Source organism: Ambystoma mexicanum, chromosome 14 (genome assembly GCF_040938575.1).
Source record: "Ambystoma mexicanum isolate Mex_15411 chromosome 14, UKY_AmexF1_1, whole genome shotgun sequence".
Classification (NCBI taxonomy): domain Eukaryota; kingdom Metazoa; phylum Chordata; class Amphibia; order Caudata; family Ambystomatidae; genus Ambystoma; species Ambystoma mexicanum.
The window spans coordinates 183,435,170-183,459,732 of record NC_090940.1 but is presented as its reverse complement, the minus strand read 5'-3'; the positions used below and the strand labels follow the sequence as shown (position 1 = coordinate 183,459,732).

At 45.1% G+C, this 24,563-nt stretch overlaps 1 protein-coding gene across 1 annotated transcript in view; it reads left to right on the top strand.

Moving 5' to 3' along the window:
• The window catches only part of LOC138527268 (galectin-1-like), an 80,353-nt gene extending 56,121 nt beyond the window's left edge, over nucleotides 1-24,232 (top strand). Inside the window, exons 5-6 of the mRNA XM_069638363.1 lie at nucleotides 9,714-9,897; nucleotides 23,953-24,232. Coding sequence (XP_069494464.1) covers nucleotides 9,714-9,897; nucleotides 23,953-24,111 — 343 coding nt within the window. The 3' untranslated portion in view covers nucleotides 24,112-24,232. The remainder of the gene's footprint in view (nucleotides 1-9,713; nucleotides 9,898-23,952) is intronic.
• Nucleotides 24,233-24,563: the final 331 nt, after the last annotated feature.

Sequence of the window (24,563 nt, the reverse complement as noted above, 5' to 3'; positions counted from 1 at the left end):
CGCACTCCGCCAGGTGATAATATGAATCCCAAGAATTCAACTTCAGTCACGTTGAAAACACATTTTTCCAACTTAGCGAAAAGTTTGTGTTGACGCAATCTTTCGAGGACCATTTTCAGGTGTTTCCGATGTTCAGATTCCGATGAAGAATAAACGAGGCTGTCGTCAATGTAAACAACAACACACACATCTATGAGCTCTCTGAGGATATCGTTCATAAAATATTGAAAGGCGGCCGGGGCATTGCAAAGTCCGAAGGGCATGACCTGATATTCAAATAGCCCATACTTGGTGCGGAAGGCCGTCTTCCATTCATCGCCCTCTTTTACTCGTACCAAGTGGTAAGCTCCTCTAAGATCCAGCTTTGTATATATGCATGCTTTTCTGACTTGGTCCAGGAGTTCAGGGATCAAAGGTAACGGATATCTATTCTTAACGGTGATCTGGTTCAGGGAGCGATAATCTATACAAGTTCTAAGGTCTCCTTCCTTTTTTGGAACGAAGAACAAAGCTGAAGAAGCAGGGGACTTGGAAGGACGAATAAACCCATTTGCCAGGTATTGATCCAGGTATTGTCGAAGGTGAAGGTTCTCAGGCTCGGCGAGGGCATAAATTCTACTACAAGGAGGAGTAGATCCAGGTATCAGGTCTATCTGGCAGTCATAAGACCTATGAGGAGGTAGAGAGTTAGCCTGATCCTTCCGGAAAATATCTTGGTATTCTAGGTATTCAGGAGGTAACTGGGGAGTCTCTGAAGAAATTGCTGCCAGTGCAACACCAGGTGGAGGGTGACAAGTAGAGACACATTCTGGAAACTGGACCGTTCTTGCTCGCCAATCGATCAGAGGATTGTGTTTCTCTAACCAAGGTATTCCTAGAATAATCTGAAACTGAGGGGCCTTGATCACATCGAACACGATCTTCTCATAGTGTCCATCTTGACTTACTAGCGTCACCTCTTGAGTGGTATGCGTTACTGGCCCGGAGGCTATCTCCGTACCATCCACCGTAGTAATGACGTCCTTTACAGCCTTGGGACAAAGAGTTAGATTCATCCTCAAAACCATTTCATGATCCACATAATTGCCGATGGCACCGCTGTCGACGTAAGCTTCAATTGCATGTAATCGATCCGGATTATCAGGGCTAATGAGGACCATAGGTATCACGAAATGCGAGGTCACGGAACTGGTTTTCACGCTCGGCAAGAGGACCTCTATTCTTGTCGGGCGAGGTCGTTTCCCTGCTCAGAGTTTGTAACTTTGGTAACTGCAGCTCCTACTGCCTTCTTGGCAGGTTTCACCGGACAGTCTCGAAGAAAGTGCCCTGAGTTTCCGCAATAGGGGCATAATTGCAACTGTTTCTCCTTTCCCGCTCCTTTTGTGTTAGAGGACCTTTCAGACCCCCTATTTGCATGGGTTCCCCGGAGTCTACTCCTTTGGCAGGAGTTGGCGGTTTGGAAAATACTCGAGCATCAAACTTGGAACGATCGGCCTTCCTGTTCTGCAGTCTGTGATCTATTTGAACGACTAAGTCTATATAGTCCGAACAATCTTGTGGGGGATTCACTACTTGGGCTAACACATCTTTGAGCTCTCCACGTAGACCTCTATAAAACAGCGTAATCCTTCTGTCCTCAGGCCATTGAGTTTCCACTATCAGTCTGTTGAAAGACGTAATATAAGCCAAAAGGTCTTGATTACCTTGTCGCAACAAAAGAAGCTCATTGTCCAAGGCCTGCCCCTGTGAATGTCTTGCGAACAGTTTTTCCATACTGAGCTGAAAAGCTTGAAAATCATGGAGGACCGATCATCTTGATTTACTAGAGGGATCGACCAGTCTGCCGCATTGCCACTAAGGTACGAAAGCACGAAAGCTACTTTAGCTTGATCAGTTGGAAAGGCTGCTGGTCGGCATAAGAAATGCAACCGGCACTGATTGATAAATACTGCAAACCTCTTTGGGTCACCAGAAAATTGTTCGGGCGGAGCCAGAGGTACATTCCCAGGTAGGTTGATCTGCACTGGATTCAAAGAGGATGTAGAAGGAAGATTTCCCCCAGATGCGGGTAACGGGGTCTGTCCGGCTTGTGACTGTAGCAATTGTCTAGCGAGATCATCTGTTCGCTCCTTGGAAATAATCAGTTCCCTTCTTAGAGCGTTCGTTTCCTGACGGGCTGCATGCACTTCTGCCCTTAGTTCCCCAAGTAACTGGGCTAGCTGGTCGGTATCAGAGGTTTCCATAGCGCCTGGACGGGAGTTTTGTGGTGGGCTTTGCGTTCTGTAACGCTCACCTGATTCCCGTAGAGGCGCCGGTCTTGACTGGGCGTATACCGTATCTTCAAAGGTGATGTGTAACACACGGCTGGCTCTTTGGGCTGGACCTCTGTGCACTGTATGTCTGACTCGAAGGGTAAGATGTCTGCAGATAGAAAATATGGGATTAAGGAACTGGGTTATTGAATGTCTCTCTCTTCTTCCCTTTCTCTTCTCCTGTAGAACCCCAAAGGTTAACGCTCTCACCTTAGGTAAGTGAACGCCGTGCTCTCCATCTGCCTCGGGGCAGGGTGCTGTAACCAGTTTCTTCACTGGATAAGGGGAGCAGGCCTCTTGACTTCAGAGGATTGCTGTCCGTCGTTTACTGCACGAACGGTAAGTTTCGAGTAATTCTAATGTCTTTAAAGTCTTTAGTAATGATGTTTCTTGTTTTGCAGGGTTCCGGCGATGGCGGATGACGGGCTGAAGTGAGTTGTAGATGGAGCCCGTGTGATGAATAGAAGCGCCTGGAAGCACGTAAGTAAGCGCTTGTTGCCTGCTTCACGATGCGCTCTAACTGTCTTTTTATTTTGCAGGTACAAGTTCAGAGCGGCTGCAGGGTGCCGGAATACCCACTGGGTTAGATGTGGAAAGGAGTAATGGCACGTGAGTATTAAAGTTCCCCAATGTCTTTAAACGCACCTTGTTTTGTCTTTCAGATGCGGGATGCAGTGTGAAGACCTCCGGAGCACACGAAGAGTAGGTAAGCCTTTGTCTTTCAGATGCCGGAATGCAGCGCGAGGCGTTGGTGACAGCCGATGGACCAGGTAAGTGAAGAGCTGTCACTGAAGACCGTAATGCTAACCTGTTCTTTCTTGTCTTTATAGGTGTTGCTGAAGACTGGATTCAGGATGGTAAGCCTTTTTCCTTAGGCCCAGGATCAGATGCAGAAGACACGATGAGTGTTCTGCTGCAGAGGATGCAGAATAACGCAAAGCAAGATTCATCCATCGGGTGTGGTTTAAATAGCCTCCTGTAGTGCTTAGGTGTCTCCTTCCACAGCCACGCCTAGGTAAGAAAAGAGTTCCTGCTTTCCAGAAGAGTTCCAGTGTTCTGAATCTAGGGAGTGGCTCCTGCCCCACCCAACAGGAAAAGTAGTTCCAAACAGAAGAGGATCAGAGGCTCAACTGGCAGGCAAGTAAGCAGCAAGGTCTGATGCAGGTAAGTCCACCCAAGCATTACGAGCCCGGCGCTTCCAGCGCTGGGACTGGGCATATTTATGAGCCTGGTGCCACTGGCGCCAGGACTGGGTCCAAAAGGTCCCAATTGGGACTGGTTGGCACTCGGAACCTGGGTTATGGATCTGCTTCCAAGGGAGTTGGGAAAACCCTGACCTTTTGGAAGCAGAGATCATGACAATTCCTTGACGATGAGGGCTACTCCTCCTCCTTTGGTGATGGGTCTATTTTGCCGGAAGTTGGTTTATCCTGGTGGTAAAGCTAGTGCGATGGCAGGGCCTTATGCTTCATGGAGCCATGTTTCTGTGATGGCGAGGGCATCCAAGTCTAGGTTGGTGATCAAGTCATGTATCTCTGTGGCGTGGGCTGGGAGAGAGCGTGAATTTATCAGGGCACATTGAAGTGGGGTGGACAGGGCTTTGTTCTGGCTTGGAGAGGTTTAGTTGCCCTTGAGGCAGTTTTAGCGATGGGTGCCGTGGTAGGGATAGGGTTGGCGGGGTGCTGGGGTTGTTCTGTCCGCTTAGGTTTAGTGTTAGTAGGTGCGTGATGGGTGCGCGTGCCTAGAAAGTGGTTCCTAATGGGTGATGGTCTGGGGTAACTGGGGTGCTGCTGGGGTTCATTGCGGCATCTTAACCAAGCAACTCTATTAGCTAGGAAGTTAATGGGGAGATGGGTAGTGAGCTGTTGCTGGGTGAGTTGGGCATGGGTTTACTGAGGAAGGATGGGAGAAAAGGTGTGGGAGGAATGTCCGACTGGTTTGGTGGCTGCTTCTTCATGCTGGTAGAGAGTGCTTGGCTGGTGGAAGTTGTGTAGGTGTCTGCTCGTGTCATAATGCGTGGATGGGAGTGGCCAGCGCCGGCTTCCATGGGAAGGGCAGATGCTGTGGGGAACATAGTTCTAGTGCACCGTTCTAACGTGTCACACAGTTTCAATGAGACAATGCAGTTCTCGTGAACCGAGCAATATGTAGTTATAGACAGTTTGTAGCATGTAGTTTGCCCCTAAAATTACTAACAGTTTACAGAATTAATTTTGCACAAACATATGAGTAATAACAGTTTGGAGGATGCAGCTACCAGGTAACACAGTTCTAGTGAGCCGAGCAGTACCTAGTTCTAGCGAATTGTGGCTAAATATGGGCAGTGCAGCAGCGTAGCTAGGGGGCTTTGGGCGGAGGTTAATAAAAATAGTTTGCAGGATACAATTACTAACAGTTTAAAAAATTCATTTTTTCATATCCAAATAAATAATAACAGTTTGGAAGATACCATTTGCATTTACAAATAGTCAGTTTAAAAGCAACAGTTTGCAGATATCATTTCTAACAGTTTGCGGGATGCAGTTTGATATTACAGTGAGCGACCCACTACATGGCCAGTGTACTGCATTCTGCAGTGTGCCCTGGGAATTGGCCAGCAGGGTAGGCTAGTTTGGGCAGGAGCGTTGGAGAAGGAGCAAACGGGGTATAGGACACATGCTTTTTCACCCTTACCGGTTAATGGGGGGTGCAGTATAGACCTTGCAGAGGCAATGTGTGCTGGAAGTCAAGGCTGACGGGTGGGCACAAACTTTGGAAGTCAATGAAGGTACTCACAATTACGACACAGCGGTGTAGCACTTAGTCAATCAGCTGGGCATGCGTGCAGGGATTCTGGCACCGCGGCACGGACTGGCACATACAGGGAAGGCCATGTGCTTGTGGGCCTTAGGTGTGGGGGGGCGGCTTCTGCCTACTGGTGCCCCTCACTGCCTATAGGTCAAACGAAGAGTGGTTGCTAGGCAACCAAGTAAACAAAAAGAGCTTGCTGCAGCCATCTTAGGTGAAAACTCACAGAGCGGCAGCTCCATGTAAGGCGTGCTGGTCAGCCAGGTAGCCTGGCAAGGTGAAATCAAGTTCTCATCCGGTGGTGGGTCTCCTGAAGTGGGGTGATCAGTGTAGGAGTTGGCTTGAACGACGGATGGTTGTGGGCGATATTAGCAGGCAGGAGGATTCGAAGTCTACCTGCTCCTGCAGTAGACGGGGATGTCGGGTGGAGGGAGAGCTGCACCCTCAGCTCCGACGGTGTTCTCAGCCAGACCTAGCTGATGCACTGTGGCACAGACAGGAAAGGCCTTGTGCTTGTGGGCCTTAGGAGTGGGGGCCGGCTTCTGCCTACCGGTGCCCCTCACTGCCTATAGGCCAAACCAAGAGCAGTTGCTAGGCATGACAATACGTATGCCTGACAATACGTGGGGTCTTTCCCTGGTTTTGGTATTACTACTATTGTTGCTTCTAAAAAGGAAGGGGAAAACGTACTGCTCTCACTAATGGCATTGAAGACCTTCGCCAGCTGTCCTGACAGCAATTCTTGAAATTGCTTATAACAAACGACAGTATACCCATCCTCCCCCACGACTTTCCCGGCCTTGAATTTCCCTATTACTGTCACTAATTCCTCTGCCGTAATCTTGGCTTCCAAAACATCAATAGCTTCCGTGAAGAGCTTCAGGATTGCCAGGCTTTCCAGGTATGTCCTAACCGAATCTTCCCCTGGATCTGGAGTCTTTCTGAAGTCTCATAGTAATCCGCAAAGCATCCAGGGATTCCTTCCTGCGGTCCCACCAATCCCCCATCTTTGTCCCTGATCTTTTCCAGAAACCTGTCCCTTCTATTTCCCCGGATGCTGTTGGCCAGCAGTGACCCCCCACGATCGCCTTGTTCTTATTACCGTTGTATGGCATATGTCATTAGTGTGGCATGGAATGACTGTCTCTTATCTCAAATATCTTGCAATAGGGCTGTCCTATCACCGGACCTCCCATTCAGCCTTGCCCTAACCTCCCAGATTTCCCCTGGTAATCAGTTTTCAATGAGTCCCCTTTCCAGCTTTTTCCATGCCCACTCCGCTGTCAGCAGACCCCTTATTGTAGCCTTGGTGGAAACCCACACCAGATTGGGCTGGACTTCCACTGTATTATTTGTCTCGAAGAATCAGTGGATCTCCTTCCACAGAAATTCCCTGAAAATTGGGTCTCTAAGCAGGACGTCATTAAAGGGCCATCCTGGGGTGGCCCTTCCCGTAGCGTTGAACTGCCATGAAGCCATGACCATCTTGTGATCCGGCCACGTGACCGTCTCTACCTTAAGGCAGGCAATGTCCCTCTTCTGCTCTTTTAGGATGAGCAGGAGATCAATCCTAGTATAGGTCATGTGGCGTGGCAAAAAGAAAGTGTAGCCACCCGCCTGAGGGTGGGAGGCCCTCCAAACGTCAACCCAGAAGGGGTCTTCTAGGAGGCTAGCAAAGCCCCTATTCTCTTTCCTCATTTGCTTGGTCGTAAATCCTCTCGCTGACCACCAATTCCAAATTCGGGTCGGCCACTAGGTTAAAATCCACCCCTACTAGCATGTGTCCCGCCCCCCATTCTTCTAATGCTACAAAGATGCTTCTTAAGAAGGGGAGCTGGCCCACATTCAGTACATATACCGTGGCCAGGGTGAACATTACTCAATGTACCTGTTCCTTGAGGGTGAGGAATCTTCCCCCAAACTCCCTCTTAACCTCCTGGTGCTCTTTTATCTGGAAGGATCTTGCCAACACAATTCCCACCCCTTCCTTTTTAGGGTCTTTATAAGAAGCCCAAAACATTAGCCCCACCGCCCCCCTCCTCAATGGCCACCCCATCCCCTGCCTAAAGTGTGTTTCCTGTAGAAACAAGACAAATAACTGGAGGCTTATATGTCAGTGACCGTTTATTTGGGAAGTTAAGAGCCTTAAGGTTAAGGGTTGCCACTTTTAGCTCAACCATTTCCTTTTCTGGGAAATGTTCCTATACCAGAAACATCTGCCCTGTGTGGGGCCCCCGATGCTCCCTCCTATGTTTGCTGGATCCCACTACCTCACCCTCTCTTTCTCCTTTCCCCCCACCCTGTCCACCCACCCTATCCTATGACAAAAATTCCCACAATCAAATTGCATATAGCCCTACGAAGTAGAGACACCTGGATATCTCTAGGTCACCAGGGTATGTGGAGGCTAGCGGTGGGCCTTGCCTCCTCTACCCTGACTAGTAGGCGGGGCACAACAGCCTTGTTCATGACCTAACCACTGAGTCATATTTTCATCCTCCCCGTTCATTTCGCAGGCAGTGACTGCCTCACCCTGACTTTCCTGTTCGTCTTGTGCTCCCCTCCTTCCTGTGCTCCTTAGGCTGGACGAATGCACTCTTGAAACGTTCCCTCAGCTGCAACTGACTTTCCCTTTCTGGCTGTGCTTCTTCACTCTGCCATTCCTCAAGGAGGTTATCCACTTCTTCTCCCTGGTGTAAGACCTAATTTTGCACCTTAAACTCGAATGCCAGGGCAAAAAGGAAGCGCCAGCGATATCTCACCCCCTTTTCCTGGAGCCATTTCATCAGGGCTCTACATTTTCAGCGTTGGTCCAGGGTATGAACCGATATGTATTGATACATTGTTATCTGGACTCCTTCCTATTCTATCGTGTCCAGCTCGCGCGCCTTTTGCAGGATTTCTTCCTTGTTGCTGTATAGTGGCACTTTGCCACCACCGAGCCCGATCCCTTGCCAGAACATGCGCTCTGGTGGACCTTATCAAATTTTATGTCTCTATCTGCGAGGGCCCCCAGTAGCTGGCGCAGCATCCGCGGCACAGACTTCTCCATGTCTTGTGGCATTTCCTTGTCTCTGCCGGGGAGCCCCAGAATGCACAGGTTGTTCCTCTTTTCCCTGTTTTCAAAGTCATCCACCATGCAACAGACCTCTCTGTCCCTGCGTTGAGCTCCTTTAGCCTCATCTCTACCTCAATGTCCACCATGTCTGCTGCGCGCTGCGTGTGCCTCCATGCGGACCTCCACCTTTATGACTCTTTCCGTGAGGGTCCCCCAATGAACCCTGGCCCTCTGCCTGAAATGATTGTTACTCAGTAAAGACAGCATGGATATCCTGGTGTATGCCAGCCAGGGCCCCAATCTCATGTCCGGCTCCAGCTACCCCTGCCATAGTGTCCTCTCCGGTGGGGCCTGCCTTTAGGCCCTTGCCTCCCTCTTGCACTGCCTTGTCAGGTATGTGGGGATTCCTCACTCCTCTGGGTGGTAAGGCCACTCCAACCAAGTCGTTTCTGGGGGGTCCCAGGCGGACCACTCCTCACCTCTTACAATTCCTCTGTGGGCCTGTGTGCTCACCCAGGGCTTCACCAGGGTATGGCTGCCTTTTCTGCAATGTTGCTGGGAGACTGGGGGGCTATCCTGTTGGAACCGGGCCACTCCTCCCGCTCCTACACCACGGGGCGCTGTGGGTCTGGGGCCCCCACCGGGCTTGGGTCGTGTCTGGGCCACTGCTGCACTCTCCCACTGTCTCACCTCTCAAAGGCCCCTGCCGGGCCTGTGTGCTCTTCCCGGTTCTCCCCAGGGTACACACATCTTGGTGCAACATTGCGAAGGCCCAGGGCACACTTCTAACTGGTCCAGGCCGCACTCCCCGATCCTTCACCAAAGACTGCCACGGGCTGGGGGCCACCACCAGGCGTGGGCGTATCCGGACCACCACTTCACTTTCCTGCCATCCGCTGTGTTATATTGGGGGGCACCTCCTCCACCAGGTCCTCCCCCTGTCACCCTCTCTGTCGGGTGATCAACGGTTCCGGTGCTTCTTGCCAGCCTGGCTTGCACGGGGTGGGGGTTGCAGTTCTCCCCCAGCTCCAGTCTTCCCTGCACCACCTCCGTGGACCTTTCCGTGTATCGTGGCTGGCCTGAGTGTCACTCCGCTTCACGGTTCGCACTCCCAAGACGACAACACTGCAGTGGCTCAGGACCTGATCTGTCCCTCATCGTTCGCACTGCAATCAGGGTTCTGGGGGTGGGAGCTAGACACTGTAACACTCCGGGCATATTCCAGGCGTCCACCCAAGTCATGTCGGGTCCTCTATATTACTTCTTTTCAAGGCCAAGCGCCGAGCTCCTCTCTCACGCGGCCATCTTGTTCCACACCCCCTGGTGGTCTGGAATAGTTTGTTTTTAATAGTCTGAGCTGTTTTATTGAATTTTTTAGGTGTTCTTAGCTATCCCATTCAGCTATTGCATTGCTGTTGATGATGAGGGTGATGGATTGGTATCTGTTATGCAATTGATATTTGAGTATACAAAAGAAAATACATGTGTATTTGTGTGCCTTTTGCATTAAAAATCTTGCACAACCATCAATTTATGGCATGTTCGTCTTTTTACAGATTTACAATAAATTTGTACAAAGATGAAAAGAATATTCTGTGCCACTTTGATCCACGCATTAACTATGGCACCTCCGTGTCTCTCACTGTGTGCAACGTAATGCAAAATGGCGAATGGGGAATAGAGGATCGCTTTGGCGGTGAAGAATATCCATTTCCATTCACTCCCGGAGGAGAATATACGGTAATTAAAACTGCATCTCTTTCATTGGTCAATATTTCAGTCTTAATGTTATGCTTGAAAATTGCTGCAGGGCAATTAAACTTTCATTGTAAGCACAGTGGTAACCTTAAAACATGTGACATTTCAAAAGGTTGCAGTATTTAAAATAGCAGCCCATGATACGGTAGGATTGCATGGGATGTTTACTGCCTGGGATACCCAACATGGAAGGCACTTGCTGGGATATCTAACCCTTGCAATGCCAACTCATAATGAGATTGCCTTTTTACAATGGGAGAAGTTTAAAATGGCTTGTTTTCTATCGTCACTTCAACACTAATAATGAGTCTCAACAGTAAATATGTCAAAGGTTGCCAAAAATCAAAGTGGTACTTTACATGACTGAGTCTTACAAAGGGGAGGCCTGTCAATTCACAATCCACTTAAAAGGGGTGGGGGGCTCCATGACTGTGAGCAATATTTTTATTTTGATGCACTTTGTTGGTGTTTTTCCCCTGTGTTTATATTTGACGCATGATTTTACTATGTGCCCAGTGACTGTGAAAGAGGCAAGCCATCTCTAGGGCTGTGCTTGTTGACTCCCCAAACAGTAGAGTTCGGTCTCTTCAAAATGACCATCAAATTAATCATTCAAACTCATTGGGCCTCATTACGAGTCCGGCGGTAACCTGCCGGTTTTTCCGGCTCGGTTACCGCCACACTCGTTTTACCATTCCGCCTCCTTGATTCCTTGATTCCCGGAATTCCAACCCCGGTAACCCGGGAATTCCAGAGGCAGAATTCGGTAAATCCGCATTCGCATTGAGTCCCATAGGACTGAATGGGAATGGGGACCATGGAAACACTGGCACCATCTCGTGATGGTGCCGGTGTTTCCACGTCCGCCTGCAGGCGGGCAGTGTTAAACCTGCCAGGTCAGACCTGGCGGGAATGACACCTCCGCCTGCAGGACTCGAGATCACCTGGTATGGAAATCGGCGGGTTTAACGCCACCATTATTTCCATACCGGGTGACTCGTAATGAGGCCCATTATCTGTAAAATTAGCTAGTGCACAAGTGTTGAAATTTGGTTACGATAAAGACATCACGATTGTGCTTTATCGCTCTGGGCCAGAGTCAATGTGATTTAATATAAAGGTTTGACTCTATGTTTAAGTCAATTTCTGTAATAAGATAAAAGTCAACTTCTATAGTGAACATAAGGAATGATCAGTTTGACATCAGGAAGTGCTTGATATAGGAATGCATATTGCAGAATTGGTGGTGACCAAATTACACAATATGCATATTCAGCATAGCATTGGCATGAAGGGAGGACAAGGTTGTAAGGGCAACAAAGATTTACCAAACATGTTTCCAAAGTGCCTAACCGTAAATAACATTTTCTTGCAAATATTCGCTTCATCACCTTTCTCATTCATATAAATTCTAGCAGTAAGTACTCTTGGAAGGAGTGCTGCCGCAAGCCTAAAGGATTTAGCCTTGTACCTCTGGCGTCTCTTCTTTGGAATTTGGCTGTGACTGGTATGTTCGCATGATGTGCTTTGAAGGATATGATCACAGTTATGCCAAAGATTCCTGCTCATCTCCCAAGTTACTTAATTCCTGTCGAGGCAAATTCTGCCAACTCTTGCTGGAGACCTGCTCTCTGTCCCAGGACTGGCTCAAGGTGTCTGCAAGAAACTGGGAAACTTGGTAGAGAGGCTTACATGTATTTAATATATAGAACAACATTAAAATACATCTCCATGAATGCATTACATTGATCCAGATCTCAAGAAGATAATTGTTGAGAAATTGCACACACAGCTAATTAAAAAGTTAATTAGAATAATGTTTTTCCCCCTACAGATGCTTATGGGTTCATTTTGGATTGTCCCATTGATTCCACTGAGGGAACTTCATATGAGTGCACTTCTGTACGTGCAGACCCCTCAGTGCAATTTCGGTTGTTTGCATTATGTTGTGTAGACAATAGATAAAGCAAGGAAAGCTGGGTTTCTGTACTTTTTGCTAGTAGTGGAAGGTGAATTTTTTAATTGAAAAGGCATACATAGTTCCCACGAATATGAAGTAGTGACCGAGCTTTGCAAAGGAGACCGAACCAACCAAGTGAGATTCGGGAGGAATGCCAGATCTCCCCCCAAGCAAATTTGACAACTAATGGGTAAAATGGTGTATTTTACAGCACACCTTTAATGAGAAATTGGGTTTAAAAGCCACACAGTTTGGAATCAGCTTTGTAGAGTAACACATGAGAACAATCCATTAGATGCCAAGTCCCCAACAGTGCACAGGAGCATTTCCCAATGCATTTTCATGATGCCTTGCCCACAATATATGTCAGTACAAAAACATGTTCAAACTGGCTGTGCCATACATTTCATTGCTGTCTGCACCAATGCATTCCCACATAAAAACATATTCATGTTTGTTTTGCTCATAATGCCAGCAATTATACTATATGAAAACATGTCCATGATGGCTCTACCATTATAAATGGCAGTATCCCCATGTAAGAACATACTCCTGTTGGTTTTGTTTCCAAAATACAAATGCCATTCTACAGCAGGAAAACATGTCCAGACTGGCTGCACCACAGTAGGATAGTATGACCACTTAAGAGCACCCTTCATGTTGACTTATCTTTCATGCCAGTAAAAATGTGCGTACCACAGTAAGAAAATATGCTCAGAGTGACTGCAAACATGTAAGCCAGTATGGGCACATAAGACACTCATGTTGGCATTCCTCTTGGTGCCAGTAGTAAATGCTATGCTACAGTAAGAAAACATGTCCAGACTGGCTGCACCAATGTAGGTGAGGAAAGCCACATAAGGGCACCCCTCATGTTGGCTTAACACTTGATGTCAGTAAAAATGCCATGCAACAGTAAGAAGATATGTTTAGACTGGATATACAAATGTATGCATGTATAGTCACGTAATAACACTCTCAAGATGTCTTTAACTTTGATGGTTGTACAAATGCCATGCCGCAGTAACACAATTATTCCCATATTGTCTGCACCAATGTGGTCCCGTATAGCCATGTAAGAACAGTCACCATGTTGGCTTTACCCTATATGCCATTAACAAATGCCACACCACAGTAAGAACATGTTCCTACATGGCCATTCTTGCCAACATCGGTGCAGCCTGGTTAGACATGTTTAGAAAATGTCTAGAGTAGATGCACACATTTAGACAAGTATGGCCACGTAAGAACACTCATCATGTTGACTTCATCCTTTATGCCAGTAGGAAATGTCCTGCCACAATAGGAAACAATCTCCTTATGGCCTGCACCAAAGTAGTCCAGTTTAGCCACAAAAAAACACTCATCATGTTGGCTTTACCCTATATGCCATTAACAAATGCCACACCACTTTAAGAAAAAGTTCTTCCATGGCCATATTTGCCAACATTGTTGCAGCCTGGCTAGACATTTTTAAACCATGTCCATACTGAATGAACGAATGTAGAGACAAGTATGGCCACATTAGACTACTCATCATGTTGGCTTTAACCTTGATGTCAGCAAATAATGCCATGCCACAGTAAGAAAATATGGCCAGACTGGCTACAACAATGGAGTACAGTATGGTCTCATAAGGGAACGCACTCATCAAGTTGGCTTTATCCTTGATGTCATAAAAAAATGCCACACCACACTAAGAATATACCCTCCTTCGGCTCCTAGAACAGCCTTCTCACTTCCGCGTAGCATGCAACGGGAACCAGCACAAAGGGAGAGTTTACTTGTTCCTGCACATGATTGGTGAAGCCCAGGCAGCTCCATCTCATGGTTCCTAGGTGTCTGAATGTGCAGGGAGATGGAGGAGTAGCCTTTGGACTTGTTTAGTCCTGCAGTAACCCAACTTACATCCCAATATGATATGCAAAGCTGGCAAAGCAAAATGTCCCCAACCTTGCATGGTCCATTCGGCATGTGCTCTAGGGTACTCAAATGTCAAAGGGAAACCAGGTTTCCATGGACAGTAAAAGCCAGCCCGGGTGTTCTCCCTCAACGGCTTGCTGCCGCTTGGGAAGTGCTCAGTGTGTTCAATGGGCTGGCTTGACTGGTGCATAATGGGTGGCAAGTCAGCACCATGTCACCCATTATGAATGAGACACCTATGTTTACTCCCCATAATGCTTGTAATCATAAGTGTCACCCATTTGTACATGCGTGGCGGGAGGCAATATCCTTCAATATAAGGGCTGTATTCCTCGCACTCTTGCAGATTGAGTTTATATAGTTACTCTTAGCATGTACAACTCTTTCATTTATTTTGTAATAAAATGTAATTGTATTCAATTTCTTTGTAAATAAATCTTATATTGAAGCATTTAAACATATATGATATCTGCTGCCAGTGATTGCTGCATTGAAACAGCATCGGATCAACAATGAGGGCATTCCAGCATTGGGAGCAGGAATGAAGACCTCTTGCAAGTAGAGCAAACTCAGTAACTTGTAGCAACTACAGTAAAAGAGCTCAATGTAGGTCGAGCCTGTGTCTTTGGAAATCAGCACATCTCACAAGCATTGCTCCTGTGAGGAGGAACTGTGCAGGCCTAATGATAAGACTGGGCTTATTATATAGCTGTTCAGAAGCATACATAAACCTTTGCCAAGAAAAGAATACACCTCTCTCTAAGACTGTATTGCTCCTGGAGAATGTCCAGCACAAAGGGCATGAGAAGAGACACATGTCATGTTGAGCATTGCTTGCTACAAATCAAATGTGCAATTGACAATTGATTATCATTTATGAATAATAATATCATGTGTTACCAGGAAAACGGACAACTGATGATTAGTGGCATCACTGGTTGAGAAAAATGTATCTTCATTTCAAAATATGTATGTATGAGGAATGTGGTGCAACATAATGACATAAGTGTTCAAGATTAGAGCCTCCTGGACAGTGTGTGATTAGTCAGATGGTTGGCATGTTGTGATAAGACGTGGTACAGGACAATAGGTTTTTGACACGAAAGGATGATGAGAGAAGATAGGAAGATTAGATTTGGAAACCCCAGAGGGATCTGCATGCAATATAGTCTTCCTGAGAGAATCACATAACGAGTAGTCGTATGAGGATGCTTTTAAGTGAACACAATAGGAGTATGAAAGTGATATTATTTATGTTTATGAACCTCCAAACTGAGTTAGGGGTAGAATATGATATATGTAGTGTAGTTTCTAAGCCTGCAATGCATGATGAAAGATCATCCTTACCATACATGCAATTTTATAGAATAAGATGCAATGTTTAGAAGAGTGCAGTTGTAAGCAATTGTAAAAAAGAACTAGGGCATGTGCTGTCCTATTAAGCCCTTTCATTTATCTAAAGATAACTTTTGTATCATTGGCAGCTGTAACTTGATGAAACACTTAAAATGCATGCATTTGGCAACAGTGAGAATGCTTTCTTTTGTTATAGTGGTGTGCATACACTAAGGAACCTCAGCAGGACACTTACTTATGGCAAATTACCTATGGAGAGTTTTCCTTTACTAAGAACTATTGGAAAGAATGTCCTCTGAATGGAAAGCAGTGTAAGGCTTTTGCCAGGATTTCAGAATTTCACATCCTACGCATTTGCATCTATGACAAAGTAAAGTTTAATAACTGGAAATAGCAAATAACAGTATTCAAGTTTAACGTAGTAATTACATTAATTCATACAAGTAATAAGACTACATACCATTTAAGTAGCAGATAACACAAGCATTGTCTTTTGGAATTTAAATAGCAAGGGCTATTAGCAGATATAGATTGTTATTGACCTCCTCTCGCGCACGCAATAAGATTGGTAAGAGTGCAGTGAATAACTACTGGTACTGACCACTTTCTGAGTTCAAAAGAAAATAGGCAACCATTCAATTTTGAGGCAAAATTATTTTCAACAAGACACCTCCACTTTGCAACAAACTATTAAACACAGCAAAGAGAAGCTTAAACATCGGAAATGCTTCCTTTTTACTCCATATTTGGTGGCAATCCTTTTGCACTTTCACATACTTAGTTACCTTTCTTTTGCTTTCTAGTTGCTTAAGATGCTTTCCCATATCTTATTTTATTAAATCCACCTTCACATCTTTTTTAAGCAAAGGTTTCTAATTGTTACTGTTAAGTTTCCAATGTTGATGGAATTTAGTGCTGTACCAATTCACCTCCTTTGTCACTACGAGAATGGTGTGCTGTGGAATACAAACAGGAATGTCTAAGACACACTTCCCTCTGACCATGTTTGTTCACAAGGCAGAACATCATGGGTGGCACACCCGTAATAGTGCACACCTTGTGCAATTAAGGGATTATTGCCTGCCAGACCTCCGGAACATGTGCGATCTTTCTTGCTGAAGGCAGTAAAAGACACATAACAATTCCCACAAGGGCGGGATTTTAAGCTGCAATTCTTTGTGAATGTTTAACTCCTAGACTGAAAATAAAAAGTGGCGAATGTGTTGATGCCGCAAACAAAGTGAAATGGAGAAAGAATTAGAGGCAGGTCAAGCCTTTCAGATACTTCACGCATCTGCAGAACCCAAGGTTTGACTTCTTGACTCACAGGTTAAACAGTGAAATGTTAGGGGAGAAGAGAGGCCACTGTCTCTCTGGAGACTGGAGATACACACGAAATGCACGAAGATCTGCAATCCTTCCGGTTCATTTTACAAGTGTTAGAGCTCTGTATTAATTCATCTTTTGTTACGCACTTAATATCGCACTTAATATCGGAGACCAGTCTCTAAGGGCGGGACCGAAATTCGGCCATGAGTTGCTCTGCGTTGTCTTGCATCCAAGACAAATGCTTTGCCCCTGAGCTATCCTCTTCTATGATCATAGAACGTTTTAAAAGCATAACTTTTTTTTTTTAAAAAAACACTCTAACAGGAGTTGCCATCACTGTTCATTTATCTAGGCTTGTAGTTGCTTAACAGATTGCACACATGGAGGATTAGATATACTATTATGCATAGTGAGAGGCTGCAACAACATTCTGTAACCTCAGTATTTGGATTTTATTAGGAATGGGAGAACACGTTAAATCCCAGTCATTATTCAGATGATTTGAACCCCGAATAGTGCAGCACAAAGAGATTGATGTGTACATGTTGGAATGACCTAACTGGAAATGTTGGAAGCTTTTTCTCTTTACTTCATTTTCATTTCATTTATCACATTCTTTGGGTTTAATGTAGTGTTTAATGTATTCTAGTGTCTTTTTTCAGAGTCAAATCCATTCAACCTATTTCAAACCAATCGGGGGCTCAGGTTCATAAAGGTTTGAATCTGTTTGAACCAGGATCAGAAAATGCCAATCATGTTAAGGGTCAATTCGAATCCAATAATGAACTAACTTGGCTGGGTTAGAACTAATTCAAAATGGTTCAAGCCATGAATGATTTGAATTCAGATTTTCAACACTAACGTTATAGAAAGTCATAATTCTATTAAGGACATGTAGGCAAAAGATTATGTTTCACTCTCAACTTCACTTCTCGAGCAACAAATATTAAACAATAATATATACATCAGCAAAGCATAAAAACTACAACTCCCATTTAGTTTGAGTCTTTGGTAGTTCATATATTATTGATCTTTCTCAAAAACATGTGATCCTCATGACCAATCATCAGATCACTAGTCCCATAAACACTGAAACCATCTTGTTCTTATCCTCTTTCTTTCACTGATCCTTCCTAGGACTTTTGCGTCCAAAAAGATAAAAACGAAGTGAAAAATTTAAGTCCAGCCAACTCTTCAGGTCCCTGTCGGTTTGTTGTTTGCGTTGGAACCCACAACATAAAATCACATCTCAGGAATCTGGTCTATTAGAGTGGGTAATTGTGACACAGCATCAACTACATAACAATACAGTATCATAAACATCATCAGTAATAAACAGAATATTTATAATCACAATTGATAGCTTGTGATAATCCTTTTCGTCTTTGTGTTTAATAGAATTATGGCTTTCTATAACGTTAGTGTTGACAATCTGAATTCTACTTCAAAAACTGGAGGCTGGGATATTGCTTGTTCAAAGCTTACGTACGACCAACTTTGCCATCCTTTCAATCGGTTTGAAATAAAATGTTGTAAATGTTGACTCATTCCACCAATCTGCTGCTTTCATAATATCTGCCAAATCAGCCCTTACGTTACATGGCTTGGACGCCATCCCCCCTCTCACTGAGTGTGCGCCATAGCTTTCTACATTGATGACTGCTTGTTGCATCACCGATCCCGTCAGGTTGCCTGGGTTACCGACCCAAAGGGTCTCCGTAATTCTATCAGTAATTGCATCACTCCTGCTTGCCGCAGGTCTCTTGTCATGTTTTCGTATGCAGTTAAGCATCGAACTGGACATAGCTTAGGTTGATTCAGGAATGAGTCATAAAATACTGTCCTCAAACGCGTCTTTGTTCTCGTTGTCATATAGAATGTCACTCCCATTGGGGATAGCGATTTTCTGGTGACTTCTAACACTTTCACATCAGATACTCTCTTGCATGATAAGAAGCATTGTTACTTTGGCTGACAGTTCCTTTCTGGATAAATCGATGCTGTCAGGCCATGTTGAAAATAATCTCAATACTCTATCGACATCCCACATCTGAGAATACCTCGCCGTAGGTGGCTTGAGCATTTTGATTTCATTCAGCAATCTGCATATTAAAGGGTGTTCTCCAACAGCTTTCCCCTTGACATGCGGGTGACACACTGAAATTGCTGAGCGCGCTGTATTAATGGTCCTTATAAGCTTTCCCTTGTGCCCCCATTAGTGCTAGGAAATTTGCTATATGTACCACATCTGTTTCAGAGGAGCGTACTTTCCTCTCTATACACCAGATGCTGATTTATATGCTTTCCTTGTTCCTGGAGCACAGGACTCTTTGATAATGCGCTCAGTCTCACCCGATAATCCCAAGCTAGCCCAGGATCTCCTGAAATTGACCATACAATCAGGTGGTGGCTGCCCCTTGTGGGATTTCATATGATGAATTTGTTCATCGGGAGAGCTTTCAGGTTGTCGTAAGTCATGTCCAAAAGATTGGGGAACAAAGCCTGTTCCTTGTATTTTGGAGTGATGTGAATCAGAGGGACCTTCTGTCTCCTCACCTGGGCCAAAGTCATTGCTATCATTGAAAATGGCGGGAATTCATACTCTCTGTCCAGGGCCCCATGATTGGAGAAACACATATGTTGCTTCTGATTCTGGATCTGGTCTCCAACTCAAGAAGCAATGTAACTGTTTGTTCAACCTCGAGGCAAACAAATCCACCCGGCACAGGCCTCATCATGCCACAAGTTCTTGCAATACATTCACGTCAAGCTTCCAATCTCTGACATCCCTGAAGGACCATGCTGTTCCCATCTTCATCTTGTATACTGGCTTGCAACATTATGTGTTACTACTGACTTCTGCAATTGTATCCACTCTGCCCTTGCTTCTCCAATCTTGTGACTGCTAACTCTGTTCTCTGCTGCTTTCCCTTCTCCCTTTTCCTATCTCCTCCCCTTACTTTCTTCTATGCACTTACTCTATCAGATTTGTCCCTGGACCTAGTATGATAGCAACCTCGTCTGTCTCCCCCCCTCCCCCTCACTGGTTTTTTCCTTCCCACCCTCCCTCCAGCACTATCTGAAATGTCGTCAGGCCTAGTATGATAGTCGCTTGTTTTGTTCCTCCCCTACCTTTCTGCACCCCTCTCCCTCACCTCTTGTTTTTCTCCGGCTCTACCAGAAATGTCATCAGGCCTAGTACGGTAGTCGCCTGTCTGTTTCCCTTTCCTTCCCACTCTCGCCCTCCCTTCCTTATCTATGTATTAGCTCTTGTACTATCTGGAATGTTGTCAGGCCGAGTACGATAGTTAATTTCACATCCTTACTGTTCATTGCCTGTAAGAATGTCAATGTATTTTCCCTTGTTCCCTCCCTTGCCTTGAAGCGCTTTGAAGGACATTGTGTATAGGCGCTATATAAATAAACTATAATATCATATCATATCATATCATATCATAACCTGGAGCTCCAGTCGGCCACTTCGTTCTGCTGACCCAGCAGATATCCTGCTGTTACTGACACTTTCCTCTGTAGGCATAAATGCCAAAGGTCCTTTGTCAACTCTACCAGCATTTTGGATCTCGTGCTGTCCAGTCTGTTAATGTATCTGCCTACAGACGCATTGTCCATCCTGAGGAGCACACAACATTGCGCACTGTTCTGGGTCCAATATCGCACTATGAACAACCCCAATAGCAATTCTAGGCAGTCGATGTGCAACTCCAATTCTTGCTGCGACCATCTGCCTCCTGTTGACAGTTCTCTGTATCGGGCACTCCAGCTCTATCTGCTGGTATTGCACTCTATTACTAGGTCAAGGGATGAGCCAAATATTGCTCTCTCATTCCAGGCGTCCATAAGTTGTAGCCACCACTCGAGTTCCACTCTAGCTTCTCACGATATCAGAACTCTTTGCTCATAGGATATACCCCTTCTTAGATGCTGAATCTTCATTCTCTGCAGGGCCCTGTAATGTAGTGGTCCCGGGAATATAGCTAAATTGATGATGCCAAGCGCCCCACCAGTCTGGCTATCTCCTGTAAAGACATCACCTCTTTGTCAGTGTGTTCCTGATCCCTTTTTTGATGCTGTTCACTTTGCTCAAAGGCAATCCCAAAACCCAGGAACTCCATGGTCTGCTCTGGTTGTAGCTGGGATTTCTCCCAATTCTCTAAAATCCCTACATGTTGTAGCAGTTCTAATGTGACTTTCACTTGATCTCTGATCAAATTCTTGTCCTGACACATTATACATATGTCATCTAGATATATGATCAATCGGATACCTTGCTCTGTCAGGTTGTTCACCACCGGTTTCATCAATTTGGTAAAGCACCACAGTGCCGATGTCAGCCCGAATGGTAGGCATGTGAACTCCCATGTCTGTTCACTCTGGCGGAACCTCAGATATCTCTGGTGTTCTACTGCAATGGGAACCGTTACGTAGGCATCCCTGAGATCTGTCCGGGCCAACCAGTCCCCTTGTTGTAAGATGTCTCTAAGGAGGTGGATCCCCTCAATTATGAAATGTATTTATAAAATGAAGCTGTTCAACTCCCGTAGATTGATAACCGGCCTCAGCTTTTACTATCCTTTTACCAGAAACTTATTGCTACTAAAGCTGGCTGCGGTATCTGCTACCTGAACAATGGTTGCCTTTCGCTCCTGTCCCCTTACCTCCATGTATAGCAACTGCTGGTCTTCTTCTCTTTGCACTATTGGCCTTGGTAGCTTTACTTGCACTGGTAGGGTATAGAAATCTATATGAAACCATTGGACTGTGTCTAGTACCTAAGAATCTCTGGATATGAGACTCTAGTTCTCTATTCATTGAGCAAGACTCCCGCCTATTTTGGGTATCACTTTGTTTACTATTTGCGCTTGCTGCCTTGCGCATGCTCCAACATGTGTTATGCAGTTCTCGTTCTGCATGCCGCCAACCTCTTCCTCTGCCTCTTCCCCTCGAGGGAAAGAATGGGTTTCACTTACGGCCATCCTGTTCCTTCCATTGCCACCTGTCATTGAAGGACCTACTATACGCGTAGCGGCTGACAGAGTGGCCTCTGCCTCTGAAAGCCCGACTAAAAACCTGTTTCCCAAAGACCCTCTTCAGGGATGCTTGTGCCTTATCTAAGGCAGCATAGGTATTGGCAAACCTCATTAGTTCCTGTATGAATGAATCTCCAAAATGTTTGCCTTTGGCCGCAGCAGCCGCCTCTGAAGTAGCCAGCTTGCTTAGTTTTGGGTCAATCTTAACTAAGATGGATCTCCGCCTCTCTCCGGTGATCGCACTGCTGCCATTCCCCAACAGGCCCTCTAAACCCACCCCATCAAAACCACAGGGTAAATGCACTCGTTATTCTCTTTTGCATCTTCTGCCATCTGCAGGATTTTCGTAAGCGGTCCCACAATGTCCAGCATTTTATCCTGACATGAAAGACAGGATCTATTCTGACCATTCATTATGTATTTGAAGTATCTGCCCATGAAGGTGGCCATCCATTCATGTATATAAGTGGTTTCATCAATCCCCTCCGGCAGATGTGCTCTAGGACACTCTGTCCTAAACTTACTTCTAGCTTCTTTTGCTAGAGGTGTCCTGAGTGCCACAATTTCTGTCTGCGTCTCCCACTCCGATGACTGTGGATAAATAAGGGAACCCGGGTCAAAGTCATCTCCGTCCTCCTCCTCATTCTCTGTGGCTTTCCTTTTCTTGGGAGCTTTTCTGTGTTTTCCCTCACTGGAAGATGATATTGTCTCCACCTCATCCTCAGTGGATTTCTCCTGTCAGTCCTCATCTTCCTTTGCATCTAAGCTGCTTGTGGATATGTCCTGCCACCTGCTTTCCTTCACCCTGGACCTCACTGCTTTTCTTTGCCACCTTTCACCTTTCGTGGTGTTGCAGTGGAGTTCTGGGTGTCTCATGCCCAACAGGCTTTTTTCCTTCCCCCTTTCTCCCTCCCAAGCTCGCATGCTCCCTTGAACTCATCCATGCCCCGGGAGAATTTCAGCCAGTCTTCCATGAGAGATAATTGTTGGGACCCATGTTCCAGACTGGCTCATAGGGCCTTTTCCGTGACTTGGCCTATGATGGGATGTACTTTTTTCTGGCTAACATGAGCCCTGTCTTCGTAAATAGTGCTAATCATTTTGCTCAGTGATTATTGGGAAATCTTAAACGCAGGAGTCTTGGGCTTGTTCCCGTCAACATATATTATAATAGTGTAATGTAATGTATATCAATGGGTCAGTGTATTGCTGAGTTCTCAGCTTGCAGTTTTTACTGTGGACTGTGCCCGTCAGTGTTTAATGATAAATGGCACATACCACTAGCAGGGGTGATGTGCTGATAGCGCGAGCTTCTGGCAGTCTTCTTGAGGTAGTATGCCTCACACTCTCCGTATGTGACCGCAGGTTTGTTTTTATAAATATATATTTGTTGTATTTCTGACTCCTAATCACTGGCTCACGCACTGGTCGCTATCGATCACGGACGTATTTTCCAAAATGCGCCAGACCTAAGGCGACCTGCCTCGTTTCAAGCACCTCCTGTGACCATTATGCCCCCTACCAGCTGACCTGTTATGTTGTGGACGCCGGGGTGTGAGCCCCGTTGTGACCGCAATAACGAACCCGCTGCGCTTGCGCTGATCCTGCCTACGTGAGTGCTGCTTTAATCATAAAACAATGAACATTAAGTATTAAAACACACACGGAATACAGTCATAATAATGAAAGGTCTACTTAACTCGCTGCCCTAGCAGCAAAGAACGAGGATAAGAACAAGATGATGTCAGTGTTTATGGGACTAGTGATGAGATGATTGGTCATGAGGATCACGTGTTTTTGAGAAAGACCAATAATATATGAACTACCTCAAACTAAATGGGAGTTGTAGTTTTTATGTTTCAGTTACTGTATATATTATTGTTTAATGTTTGGTGCTCGAGAAGTAAAGTTGTGAGTGAAGCATATTCCGAGCCTTGAAGTAGAATCAAGATTCAAGCAGAGCATTCACAGGCTAGCAGAGTACTTGTTTGGATGCCATGGGCCACATGCTAAAAGGGTGTTTCTTCTAATCATTAAGTTACATTTGCATATATAAAGGCCCGAGATTGTAAGGAGAATGTCATTATCTGAGGGGTCTGATGGGATGACTTGTGGGAGGAGCACATTATGAAGAAAGTAAGTTGACAACCTGTAGTAGGTGAAGTAAAAACTTGTTCCAAACTGGCAACGACAGGAATAGCAGTTGTGATGTTATGAGCATGTGGAGACATAGCTGCAGTTTAAAATATGTACATAGTTGTTTAAAATGTGTTGTTGTTGTTTGATACCTTGAAGTGATAAAATGTCATAACTAACAACAATTGAAGAATCATGCATTTATAATATCAATGATATCTAACTACCAAATTGCAAACATGCATGTACTTAAAACAATAATTTTCTCTTTTATTATGATTTCAGGTTGCCTTTGAATTTGAAGAGAACGAGTTTGTGGTCTTTGTTAATGACAGTCCCTACATAAGATTTAAGTGTCGTGAGCCATTTAAGCTGCAAGAAATCACCTCTATTAAAGTTTTGACGGCCGATGTTTCCATGGTTAAAGCTATGAAGGTGCTTTAAATTGTCATCCCTTAAAAATTAGGACCGGCTGTGCAATATTCATCGGGGAGATTGAGAGAACCTGATTGCTGTGATTATAATTTGGAAATATGTTACATTAAAAGATTCCTCTTCACTTTTATCTTTTCAAAAAGCTTCATTAAAGTTCCATAAAGATAACAGATCCAATTCAATAATGAAAAAAACCTGATCTCTTAAATGAAATAAATTTGCATCAATAAACATACAAGCTTCTGTAAAAAATAAAAAGTGTTGTGTTTTGTCTGCCAATTTACAGTGCTCTGTCATGTGTCTATCAATGCATCAATGAGTAAAAATAATGGTAATTATTTATTTCTTTATTTATGGTATTATTTCGCCGGTGCTGGGTGCCAGAACAGGGAGCAAGCCATTGCAGGAAGTAGGTACTCCAGTTGTAGAATGGGCACCTATGTTCACATAGCTGCTCAGTT